General features: G+C 39.0%; 1 protein-coding gene across 3 annotated transcripts in view; it reads right to left on the bottom strand.

The window, feature by feature from the left end:
- The window catches only part of TTC27 (tetratricopeptide repeat domain 27), a 250,727-nt gene that overhangs the window by 80,958 nt on the left and 156,447 nt on the right, over positions 1–13,322 (bottom strand). For all 3 annotated transcript variants that reach the window (XM_069072168.1, XM_069072169.1, XM_069072167.1), the window contains one exon: positions 10,681–10,803. In XM_069072168.1, the coding sequence (XP_068928269.1) occupies positions 10,681–10,803 (123 nt within the window). The remainder of the gene's footprint in view (positions 1–10,680; positions 10,804–13,322) is intronic.

Below are 13,322 nucleotides of genomic sequence, written 5' to 3'. Positions count from 1 at the left end.
GCTGGATGACCAGAGATAGGTCAAAGTTAGCACTATCTACTTTAGGACCACAAGAATGAACTGAAATTTCTGGCAAGAAGTTAGGTCCAAAATAAACCTAGATCCTTTACTTAAAGAGGTGGAGGACTATGGGTACAGGATGCTGCATAGGATGTCACATGAGGCCCCTATGTCAGTTTGACTTAGGTGTTTTTTCTTGTTACACTACAAGTGGAAATTAATTGACAGCATGGGGGAGAGAGAGGCAGTGGAGAATATCTTAAAATGAATGATGAAAACATACCAATAAAGTTTTGTTTTGTTTTTTAAAGTAGGCTAGGTTTAAGCAATGGTGGCTTTAGGGTTAGTTTTGTTTTTGTTTTTAAATACAACTGAGTATGAAGGAGTAGACAGATACCTTATACATCTCTGAGGTAGAAAAAAAGTCCTTCAGAACTATAGCTAAAACTGCCCTGCTCCCAAATAAACAGGTCATAACTTTAGGGAAGCAGGGGAAGCCTGGCTCCTTTTAACATAAGGAAATAGAATCTGCTGGCCAGATGGAAAGGGCTCTTTTGTAAAAATGATTGGCCCACAAAGTCAATGCCAAAGGAAGCAAAGAACAGTTGGTGTTGTCTGATCTTCTTAAGGCTTTTTGGTGAAAACAAAGCTCTCCTCATAGCCAGAACACAGAGCTAGAGCTGTGTCAGGGGATGATTTCTTGATTGATATAGATCTAGACACATGACTTGAAGATGAAATTGGGAGAGAAAGAGAAACAGTTATTTTCCTAGGCTATTCTAATGAGCAAAGAAACTGTGTCCCTGAGTCTACAGTCTATTAACTATTCTGGTCATAATGACCACTACTGGAGGAAGAGTCTTATGATAAAAGTGCCAGAAAGGTTCAGACCACATTAATGACTGGAGGGTAAGAAGGTTCAATAATCTTGGTAAGAAATGAGAAATTGAGGATATTTTGTAACTGAAAGAGTTCCTTGTCATGGGCTATATTTAAAAAGAAATAATCAAACCTTAAGATCAGATGGTACAAGGACACCTAAGGATATCACCTTCTCTGGCTATAATAGCTCTAACATTGTCTAACACACTAGATTGTGAATTATCTCTGCTTATAGGGACAGAACTTTTTGACCACTTCTTTGGCCTTAGAATCTCAAGGAGAGAATAGAGATTAAGTTCTCAGTCTGAATGATGGGAACCTGAAACACAGAACAGAGAATAAGAACTTTTAGAGCTACAAGTCCTCCCTTAGAGGTCATCTAGTTTTTCTTCCCTTGTTTACAGTAGAGGAAACTGAGACCCTGGAGTGATGTGACTTACTTAAGGTCACATAATCAAGAAGTGGGAGAACCAGAGTTTAAACCCACATCTTTTGACTACAGGCCCAATGTTCTTTCTATTCCCTCATAGTAGCTGCTTGAGCCGATATGGGACCTCTCTTAAGCTGGAGAAAGAGGGGTCCAATGGAAAGATCACTACTCTGGAGTTCCAGGACCTGGATTCATTACCTGGCTCTGCCGCTTGCTATCTGTATGACATTAGGCACTCTCTTCCTTGGAGTTCACTTTTCTCCTCTCTAAATAAGACAGTTTTATAAGATGACCTGTGAGATCCTTCCCAGCTCTATATCTGTGATATACCTAACACTAGCTATTTGCCTAGACCCCGTGAATTAGATGAAGGAAGAGAAAAGCACACCACCTCAGAACCTGAGACTGTCACTGACCACCAGTTGGCCAGTCATTTAACATCTCTGGGTCCCAAGGTTTTTTTTGTGGTTTCTTAAAAAATTTTATGAAATTATTTATTTTAAAGGCGGCCAGGTAGCTCAGCGAGTAAGAGCACCGGCTCCAGTGTCGGGATGACCTGGATCAAATCCAGGCTCAGATACTCAGCACCACACCCAGAAATAATAACTGGCCGTGTAACCTTGAGCAAGTTGCTTAACCCCAATTGCTTTAAAAAAAAAAATTATTTATTTTTATTTTTCAACATTTACTTCATGGGTCTCAAGTTCTTACTCAATACTGCCATAACCACCCCATTGGTCTCCCTGTCTCTAATCTTACCCCTTTCCAATCCATCCTCCATCTAGCTGCCAAACTGACTTTCCTAAAGGACAGGTCTTTCTATGGCACTGCTCTGCTTGAGAAACCTTAGAGTGACCTATTAACTCTAGAATAAAATAAAAGCACCCATGAATGGCATTTAAAGATCTTCACAGTCTGGTTCTAGCCTATTTTTTCATGCTTATTGAACATTACTCTTTTAGACCTGGACAAATCAGTCTACTTGAAGGTTACTCATTTAAGCATTCCATCTGTGATCAATGTGCTTATGCACTGGGCATTCCCCATGCCTAGAAGGCACTCATTCCTCACCTTGGCTGCTCCCAATCCCTAGATAGGTCTTTTCAAAGTCTGGCTCAAGTGCCACCTCCTACAAGAAGCCACACTTGATCCCTCTAGGTTAGTAGCCTCCCCTCATCCCTTTTATATTACTTTGTATATATTTTGTCTCGACTTATCTGTATACATCTTCTTTCTCTGTAGTGAAATGTAAGTTCCTTAAGGGTATGGGCAGTTTCAAAAGAAGAGAAAAGTTGATCCATCCCTATCTAGTATAGTGCCTTGCACACAGAAGACAATAGGGTGATGAGCGAAAAGAGAATGGGCTGTGAATACCAAGGCCCAGTCTGCCACTAAATCCTTTGAAGCACAGTGCATTGCAGAAAACTGCTTTCTTAGAAGAGTATTCTAGACAAGAACAGCATAGTTTGTAGCTGGCTTAGGGGTGGAGGGTTCTATCTTCAGCAACTGCTATTTCCCATAGATACTGTTGTATGGTTCATGAACTACTCAATGAACCTACAGCTGGACAGTACAAGAGGCTTGCTAGACCACTCTCAACTTCTGATAAGGGAAATCACTAATCGATGCCCTAGTGTGAGATCTCTATGACCTAAATAATGAAAGGGAAACACATGGGAGTCCCCTTGCTTGTTGATATAGACAGAGAAGAGGAAACACTAGAAACCACATGTTGATGTCCCTAACATAAACAGTGAGACAGGACATATCCTCCCAGCAAGTCACTCGATTAGGGACACTCCGATGAGGCTAAAACTCTTGGAAAGACTCCATGCAGTGAGAGAACAGCTCTCCCTTCTAACAGCTGCCAGACACAACCCTTTCATCTTTGGAAAGAAGCAAGCTCTTCCTGGACTGAATTCTTGCTGTATGAGCAACAACTGAGAGGTGAAAAGTGCAAGGCACACAGGCCCCTTCACCTCACCCCACAGTCACTCCCAATCACCGCTCTTGTTGTGTGGTAGTTCCTAGCACTAATCTTTGTCCCAGTAAGTAAAATGTTCACTCACAGCACTCTACACTTAGGTGCCTTACAGGAGTTTGTGCTGGCCTGGTTTTAGGAGGACAAACTGCCAACACAAATATTACGGGTCCAAAATATATTAGAATAATTAGAAATGTTGCTTTGGGTAGGTTGTTCATTTGATCAGCTAACTAATCACCTCCTGTTTTTTGCATTATAAAACAACATAGTATTTTCCATTTTTGGCCCATTTCTCCTATTTGAAGGAAATACAATTAAACTTACTGATTTAATTCATGTTTTAAAAACTATTAAGCAGTGACCACCACAAGAAAGAAAAATCCCCCAAAGCTTTGAGCACTCACGGCCCTGGATACTTAAATCTGGTTGCTTCTCTTTTTCATTCATTCAAGAGAGATGAGATTTGAAGGAAGGGAATAAAACAATCTCCAAAGTGTTGCCTTCTCTGTCGGTATGAGTGCAACAAAGGCTAGAGAGATGTTTCTCCCCCTTGTCATTAAATTTTTGGTAAATAGCACTAACAGCAAGAATCTTCCCCTAAGTCAGAAATGACAATAAGCACTTGACCTTCAGACTTGGGCCAAATTTACTCTATGAAATGTGAGGAAGACAGAGTTTTGTGAGTCAAATGAGTTCAAGGGAATACTGCTGACAAATGAGAAACAGTTCCAACACCTACTTTATCAGTCTGTATTCAAACATGTGATGGCCCCCTTATGTAGTCTATGCCTGATTAAAAGAATTTGAGAAAGTCTCAAAAGTAGGTGGGTACTCACACAAATACTTCTAGATCATGAAAATTGTGCTTCTCTGAATCTTCCATTTAAAAGAATATTATGCCATTAACTAGGATTGAAATTTCACAAAACCGCAAATTAAATCAAAATGTAGTATCAACTAATGGTTGAGATCTGTTCAATTATAAGGGGTGATATTTTAGGAATAAAATATTTGCTAACCTCTTAGGGGAGAGGTAATATTGTATAGTACAACTCCAAAGGACTTATAATGGAAAATTTTATCCACATCCAGTGAAAGAACCCTGGGGTCTGAATACAAATGGAAGCATACTATTTGCTCTCGTTTTCTTTTGTTGTTTTGTTGGGGATTTTTTCTTCTTTTTCGTGGCTCTTCCTATTAGTTCTAATTCTTCTTTACATCATGACTAATGTGAAAATATGTTTAATATGAATGTATAAGTAGACCCTATATCAGACTGAATGTCATCTTGGGGAGGGGGAGAAGGTAGGGAAGAAAATTCAAAACTCAAAATCTTATGGAAGTGAATGTTAAAAACTAAAAATTAATTAATTAATTTAAAAATGTTTGGATTTCATTTCTTGACACATATGGGTTGTGTGACTTTGGGCAAGTCACTTAACCTGACTGTTCCAAGCAATTCTCTAAAACTATAAATTGCATTGTAGTTGAGAACCAACATTGGCACAGGAAGTTTTCCCACCCTGAGGTTCCTTGTATCAATGAAATGATCAGCTGAGTTCCTATATTTTCCTGAGGAAAAAACTTCAGTTCCCATATAAGCTTCTCTGCAAACGCAATATAACAAAAACGGGTGACATAAGTATTTATGTTTGATAAATCCTGAAATACATAGGACGTTTCACTGTAATTAACAAAAGATGCATAATAATAAGTCCCAGCAAATCTCACCCTCTCAAGGGACCTCTCCTCATATTTCACTGAAAAAATTGGAACCATTCACAGACAGCTCCCTTTTCTTCCCTGTTTCTCATTTCACATCTTCAGCACAGAAGATGGCTTCTGCCACTATCTCCATCTTCACTCCATCTCACAGGAGAGTTCTTCTTGCAAAGCAAACTGATCTACATACACAAGTGATCCATTATTATCCCATCTTCTCCAAAAGATTGCCCCCTCTATCATCCCTACTCTCACTAATCTTCCATCTCTCCCTGTCTACTGGCTGCTCCCCTACTGCCTACAAACATTCCCATGTCTCCCTCATCCTTAAAAAAAAAAAAACACAATCCTCTTTTGAGTCATCCATCCCTAGACATATTGCTATACCCCTTTATGGCTAAATTCCTTCAGAAATCATCTCTAATAAGTGCCTCCACTTCCTTTTCTCTCACTATCTTCTTAATTTTCTACAGTCTGGCTTCTGACCTCATCATACAACTAAAACTATTCTTTCTGAAGTTACCAATATCCTTTTAATTGCCAAATCTCATGGCATCTTTCTTTTTTTTCCCTTTTTGGAGAGAAGGTAGGGCAATTGGGGTTAAGTGACTTGCCCAAGGTCACATGGCAAGTTTTTGTGTTAAGTGTCTGAGGCCAAATTTGAACTTGGGTCCTCCTGACTCCAGGGCCAGTGCTCTATTTACTGCACCACCTACACCCTCATGGCATCTTTCAATCCTCATCCTTCTTGACCTTACTACACTGTTAATTATCCTCTTCTCCTTGATACTCTCTTCTATATTTTTGTTTGTTTTGCTTTTTGGAAGGCAATTGGAGTTAAGTGACTTGCCCAGGGTCACACGGCTAGTTTTTTGTGTTAAGTGTCTGAGGCCGGATTTGAACTCAGGTCCTCCTGACTCCAGTGCCAGTGCTCTATTCACTGCGCCACCTAGCCGCCCCTCTCTTCTATATTTTTGTGACACTATTCACCTTTCTGGTCACTCTTTAGTCTTCTTTTCTCAATCTTCATTCAAGTCACACCCACTAATCATGGGTGTCCCTAGGGCTCTGTCCTGGTCCCTCTTCTCTTCTCACTCTATGTTATTTCACTTGGTGATCTTATCTGCTCTCACTGGTTCAATTATCAACTCTATGCTTATGCTTCTCAAATCTATTTATGCTGCCCTAAACTTTACTCTGATGATTTTGATCTCTTATCTCTAACAACTCCAAATGGATGTTCCATAGACATCTTAAACTCAACATGTACAATATTGAACTCATTGACTTTCCCCACAAACCCTCTGTTCTTCCTAATTTTCTTTTTATTGCCGAGGATACCATCATCCTCCCAAACAGTCATGCTCACAATTCCTTACTCTCTCATGCCCATATCCAATCTGTTACCAAGGCACGTATGCTTTACTTTCAAAACTTCTCTCACAAACAACCTCTTCTCTCCTCTGATACTGCTACCACTCCAGTGCAGGCCCATATAATCTTAGGCCTGAACTATCACAGTAGCCTGCTGGTCAATCTCCCTAACTCAAGTCTCTTCCCATCTGTCGAAATGATCTTTCTAAAGCTCAGATCTGACCATATTAACCTTCTACTCAGTTACCTCCAATAACTCCCCATTTTCTCTAGGATCAAATAGAAAACTTCTGTTTGGCATCTAAAACTCTTCATAATCTGACCCATTCCTACCTCTCCAGTCTTCTTACACTTCAACTCCCTCACAACCCTGCATCTACACTCTCTTTGTCTCCTTCTCTCTCTGTCTCTCCCTCTCTGCAATCTAGTGACACTGGCTTCTTGGTCATAAGAAACCCCATCTCCTAGTTCTAAGCATTTGCACTATATATCTTCCCAGCCTTTAAGTCTCAGCTAAAATTCTACCTAAGTCTTCCCCACCCTCTCTTAACTCTGCTGCCTTCGTTCTGTGGACTAGCTCCTGCGTATGGCTTGTCGGTTTATACGTAGCGGGTTTACATGCCGGCTCTCTCACGCTACTGTGGGTCTCGCGTCTTGCCTTTTTTTGCATCCCCAGCCCTTAGCACAGATCCTCTATTACAGGCACTTAGTAAATGTTTAATGATCAACTACAAATAACCGTACATTCATAAAATATATGCGTTTCACAAACATTAAAATAATTTACTTTTTACAGAACCGTTTTCAACTTTTTAAAAAGCAATTGGGGAGGGAGGACAGAGAAGGGTACCAGAATATAGTAAAACCCTTCCCTAAGGAGAGAGTAAGGCGATTAGATTCTATTCAACAAACATTTATAAAGCATGTACTACATCCAAGGAAATGTACAAAAATGAATATTCAGAATTTGCTGCTTCAGTGTCAAGTGAATGCATATACGGAAAGAGGAAACTTTACTATGTTTCTAAGTCAGTGACTCCAGATTCTTTTTTTGAGGTCATACTCTTAACATTATTTATCTAAAACGTTCACTGAGGCTTTTATATCGCTAATTTTTGATTAACCAAGGTAGATGGTCTACTTAGGGGAGAAAGGCAGTGTGATATAGTGAAAAGAGTATCAGAAAGAATTAGATTCAATAAGAGACCATGGATAAATCTTTTAACCTCTCTTGAGGTTCAATTTCTTCATTATTAAATGAGGTGAACTAGAAAGGAATCTCATGCTACTGTTTCAAAAATCTAAAATTCTATGATTCTATAGTATCCCAGGGCAAATTTTTAAGTCTAGATTGGCTTTGCCATAATACATCATTCACTTAATTCAACTGCCCTAAAAAAAAAAAATTGGTCATGCCCAGGTAATAGAAATGAATTTTGCTATTAAACTAAATAAAATATACTAAAGAAGATATATATATACATGCCCATTTCATAGACAAGTTATTTTTCATTATCTACTATTTTAGGTCTACTTTCTTGCTTTAGTGTAGCCAAGAAAGAGTTGACTATAAGGTAAATGTAAATTGCTGAACAAGCAGGCTTTCTCCAATCTCTCTGCTGAGACCCTTACCTTACATACTTCACTGAAAAAAATGAGACCGTTCATAGATAGCTCCCTTTTCTCCCCTGTTCTTCATTTCACATCTCCCAGGTGGCTTCTGTCACTATTTCCACCTTTACCCCATCTCACATAAGATAGTTCTTCTTGCCAAGGCAAACTCCTCTACATACACAATTCTATCCCATTTCCTCCAGAAGACTGTCCCCTCTTTCATCCCTGCTCTCAACTGATCTTCCCTCTCTACTGTTTCCCTACTGCCTATAAACATGTCTATGTCTCTCTTGTCCTTAAAAAAAACCTCTCACTTGATCCACATGTCCCCAGTAACTATCATCCTATATCTCTCCTTCCTTTTGTGGCTATAACTCCTTGAGAAGCCCATCTACAATAAGTGCCTCCACTCCCTTTCCCCTACATCTATTCTTAACTCTTTACATTCTGGTTTCTGAGTTCATTATTCAATTGAAACTACTCTTCCTAAAGTTACTAATGATCTACTTGCCAAATCTTATGACTTTTCTTAATCCTCATCCTTCTTGACTTCTCTGCAGACTTTAACATTGTCATTCATTGTCTTCTACTTAACATTCTCTTCTTTCTAGGTTTTCCTAGACAATGCTTTCCCTGGTTCTCCTCCCATCTATCTTACTGCTTCTCTTTATTCTTTGTTAGATGTTCATCCACATCTTGCAAGTCAAGGGCTCTGGCCTGAGCCCCTTCTCTTCTCCATCTAGCTTATTTAACTCGGTGATCTCATCAGCTCCCATCATTTCAAGTATAACCTCTGTACAGGTCTCTTCAGATCTACTTGTCCAGTCCTAACTTCTTTCCTAACCTCTAGTCTTGTATCTCCAACAATCTATTAGACATCTTGAACTGGATTTCCCACTGACATCTTAAATTCAACATGTCATATTTTTTCCCCAAAACCCTCTGCTTTTTCTAATTTCTCTATTACTGTCCAAAATACCACTCTCCTCCCAATGACCCAGGTGCACAACCTAAGTGTTATCCTGAAATCCTCTCTCTCACTCTCCATATCTAATCTGTTGCCAATGCCTGTCATTTCATAACATCTCTCATATATATCCCCTTCTCTCCTCTGACTGCCATCAGTAGGTGCAAGTCCCCATAACCTCATGCCGGCAGTAATGCAACAGCTGACGGGTTGGTCAGCCATTCCATCCTTCATTCAACTGCTGAAGTGATCTTTCTAAAACCTAGATTTGGCTATGTCATCCTTCTATTCAATCAACTCCAGTGGTTTTGTGTTGTCTCCAGGATCAAATATAAAATCTTGTTTGCCTTTTAAAGCCCTTCATAATCAAGCTCTTTCCTACCTTTCCAGTGTTCTTATCCCTTAGTGCCCTCTCCATGTACTCTGACACAGTGTCACCAGCCTCCTTGTTGTTGCATACACAAGACATTCCATCTCCCAACTCAGTACATATTCATGTCTGGAACTCTCTTCCTCCTCATCTCCACCTCCTGGCTTTCCTGGTTTCCTTCAAGTCTCAGCTACAGCCCCACTTCTGTGAGGGGCCTCTTCTAGTTTCCCTCAGTGCTGGCACCCTCCCTCTGTTGACTAGCTTCGATTCATTCCATCCACACGCGGTCTGTATATCGTTGTTCGCATGCTGCCTCTCTCGTTAGACTGGGAGCCCCTAAAGAGCAGGAACTGCCTTCTGCTTTTCTGCACATCCCTAGCACTTAGCACAGTGCCTGGCACAAAATACGAGCCTAGTAAAAGTTAGCTAACTTACTATTTTATATTATATTTGCAACAACCTTTTATCCATTTTAAATTTCAACCCACAATGTTATTTGATTTCAATATGTCCACTTAGTTGGACAGTTATAATTTAACACTTTACAGCCTTTAAAACTATGTTCATTGGGGCGGCTAGCTGGCTCAGTGAATAGAGCACCAGCCCTGGAGTCAGGAGGACCTGAGTTCAAATCCAGCCTCAGACACTTGACACAATTACTAGCCATGTGACTTTGGGCAAGTCACTTAACCCCAATTGCCCTTTAAAAAAAAAAGCCAAAAAAAACTGTGTTCATTTTGGGGAAAGATGGGGAAAACAACAACACTAGCAACAAATAGAAATATTGCAACATTTTCCTTATTACACAACATAAGGGTGGAATTCAATATGCATTACATATTTGACAATTTGTCCTCCTCAAGAGGGACTGTCACACCCTTTGGATCTTCCTGAATAGGACTTGCCAGCTAGCTGTTCTCCCTCTTAGTTACCTCCCTTCTCTGTCCCACAGCTGACTACACAATAGGGAACCTAGAGACATCAAGAAGGAATTGTCTAATTTTTTGCATCTTGCACTTGAAGTTTCCATCTGTTGTTCTACACAAAACTGATCGAAGAACAGTTAGAAAGAAAAATAAAATAAAATGTAGTGGGTTCTAATAGTTCACTGTTCTTCCTGAAACTTTCAATATCTATTACGCACACACACTATGAATGGAATGAAGTGGGAGTATACTGAAAAAAAGGGTGGGAAGAGAATATTAAATAAGCACTTAAAGGAATGATGGGCAATTGTACAGAACATAAACAGACATACCACATGGTAAAAAACAAACTGTTTAGAAGAGGCACAATAAATGAAGTCACATCAGTACAGATGGTTTTGGGTTACATACCTTCCCGTGATGTCCAGCTCGTTCATGACAAATGACAACATCTTCCCACATTTCTAGTTTCTCAAAGATCTGAAGGGCTGAACTAGTGCATCCTAATTCAAATAGCAAAGCTGCAAGCTGACGCTAGGAAAAGCAAATTAATATAAGTTAATATTTCTTAATACATACAAAAAGACATATACATGGGATGCCACGTATGGAACATTATGTATGTATGCATATGGAATGCTCTGTGTATATGCAAATGCACACACACGAGCACACATAAAAGCTTTAAATTGCACTAAGATTTCTGGACACCTCTCTTTCACACACACACACACACACACACACACACACACACACACACACCCATCATGGTTTGACTAGGATGCTTGAGAAAGACTTATGATAAGTGTTATTTTTGAGTCAAGTTAATATTAGTTGACATTTCCTCATACATATGCTAAGCTATAGACACATACCAGTATATATACAGACACACATGTGCATATATGAATGTCTGTCTGCATGTATATGTACACACATATACATACCCCATAATGATTTAGCAATAGTCTACTTGAGAGACTTATCTAGTATTTAAAAACTGTTAGCATTTATACAGCACTTTAAAGACTATCAAGTACCTCACAAATATTTCAGCTTATCATCACAACTAACCTGGGAGGTAGGTGCTATTCCCCAGACTGACAGATGAGGAGACTGAAGCAGGCAAAGATTAAGGATGCCCAGGATAACACAGCTAGGAAGCTTCTGAGGCTGAATTTAAACTCAGGTCTTCCTGACTCCAGGCCAATACTCTTCTGTCTGTCTTTTCCTTTTAAAAAGATCCCATTTTAGGGATAAGGCCTACACTGAGACCAGCACAGTATCATAATCACTCTCCTTAGAGAGGCTGATCATCTCATAAACAGAAAGTCTCTTCATTAGAATTCTATGGAATCTGACCTTTGTTTAACAAGCTCTTACTCCATAAAGAGAGAAGATGGATGTACATGAGAAAACCGGCGGGAGGAAGGAAGATTGGGGGCTAGGGGAAAGGGGTGGGGCAGTGAGAAGGGCGAGGGTTGTCTCTTAAAATATTTAAGAGAACAAAGGAGTATCAAATGCCCACGAGCACTTATATACAGAGTGCTCCAAAAGTCTTAGTGGACTTCTAGCTATAGAATTGATATATACTGCTGGCAAGTGGTAATACTATACTCATTACTAATCAGATCACTCTTCATGTCAACTCAAGTTAGAATTCTAGTCAAGAAGCAAGCAAAAAAGGACCTCTTGGAAATCAGAATTGTCACATCCAGAGATGACTAGAACAGGAAAGCTTAAATGCTTTATTCATATAAGAGGAAGGCTGTCAACCAGCCTCCTTCAATCACAAAAGCCAGTTGCATTTTACTAATGTGGCCTGTTAGGGATAACTTTTTTAAAGATGTGATTTTGCATTGAGATGCTGATTAGTTTTTCTGAAGTTTTTAATTCTTTTTTTTTATTTTGTTATAATGGATGGCTCTCCAGATGGGGATAGGAATACGTTAGGGAAATGACAATCTAAAAACAAAAGATGCCAATAATTAATATTTTAAAAGGTTGTGAATTTTAATAACCTGATATATAAACTACACAGGCTCTCATTCAGAACCAATTTACTCTTAACTTAGAGGTAATCCCAACAAACTTAGCTCATCAACTTACTCCTAACAAGTTAGAAAGGGTAAAACATAGTGTGCAATGAGAAGGGATAGAGTCCAAAAGCAAGGGAAGAGAAATAGGAAGCTATATAAAAAGAAAAGAAGCTCAAAAAACAAAGCTACTTGGGGCTGGTTAATATGTCAAATTCTGTACTACGCCATATGTTATAAACTTTCCATCCCCAATGGTGAAAATAAATAAATTGGTGTTCTGAGGTATAAACTGAAGCTGACAAGAAGATGCAATATAGGTAAACTACTGTATTTCCTGAAGATGTTAGCTAAATGAGCTCACCACCCACTAATGACAAATTGATATTATCTATACATTTAATAAAACAAACTGTCCTAATAAAACAAATATTGGGACATCTGCAATGAACTTTTAGCCCTCTTTGAAAATAATAAACTTTTAATTTTAAATAATAATAAAGGTTTAGTACTTTTACCTACTTCAGTCTAACCTTCTCTAACCCAAATCAATGAGTTTTTACTACATTATTCCCACAATATTTTAAATTCACCCAATTAACAGTATTTCTCCCAGATATACATCATAAACAATTTGAAAGAAACAAGTTTTACAAAGTATTTTTCAAATATACTCCAGAAATATTCCTGAAGAACATCAACTTACTTAACATTACAAATTCATTCTCATGTTGGAGGACTACTTTTAAATTCTGGTGGCTAATAAGTGGGCCTAAAAATGGAAGGAAAAAGGAAAGACAGGAGAGTAGGTGAGGTTCCTGAATAAGACACTCCTTCATCTTAGTGAGACCAGGATAATTGACTTTTCTCTTCCATCATCACACTCTGCCACTTAAAGCCCCTTCCTCATTATGGTGAGACAATAACCTGAGGTCTTCAAAGGTTCTATCAGTGTTTCACAGACTTGGATAGGTATTACAGCAAGTTAGAAAGGCTCGGAGTGGCCTGCAACAATAA

This window comes from Petaurus breviceps, unplaced genomic scaffold (assembly GCF_028583685.1).
Source record: "Petaurus breviceps papuanus isolate PSGF00001 unplaced genomic scaffold, PetGlider_PUasm1.0 90845, whole genome shotgun sequence".
Classification (NCBI taxonomy): Eukaryota; Metazoa; Chordata; class Mammalia; order Diprotodontia; family Petauridae; genus Petaurus; species Petaurus breviceps.
Note: the sequence above shows the minus strand (reverse complement) of the source record. Positions and strands in the feature narration are given on the sequence as shown.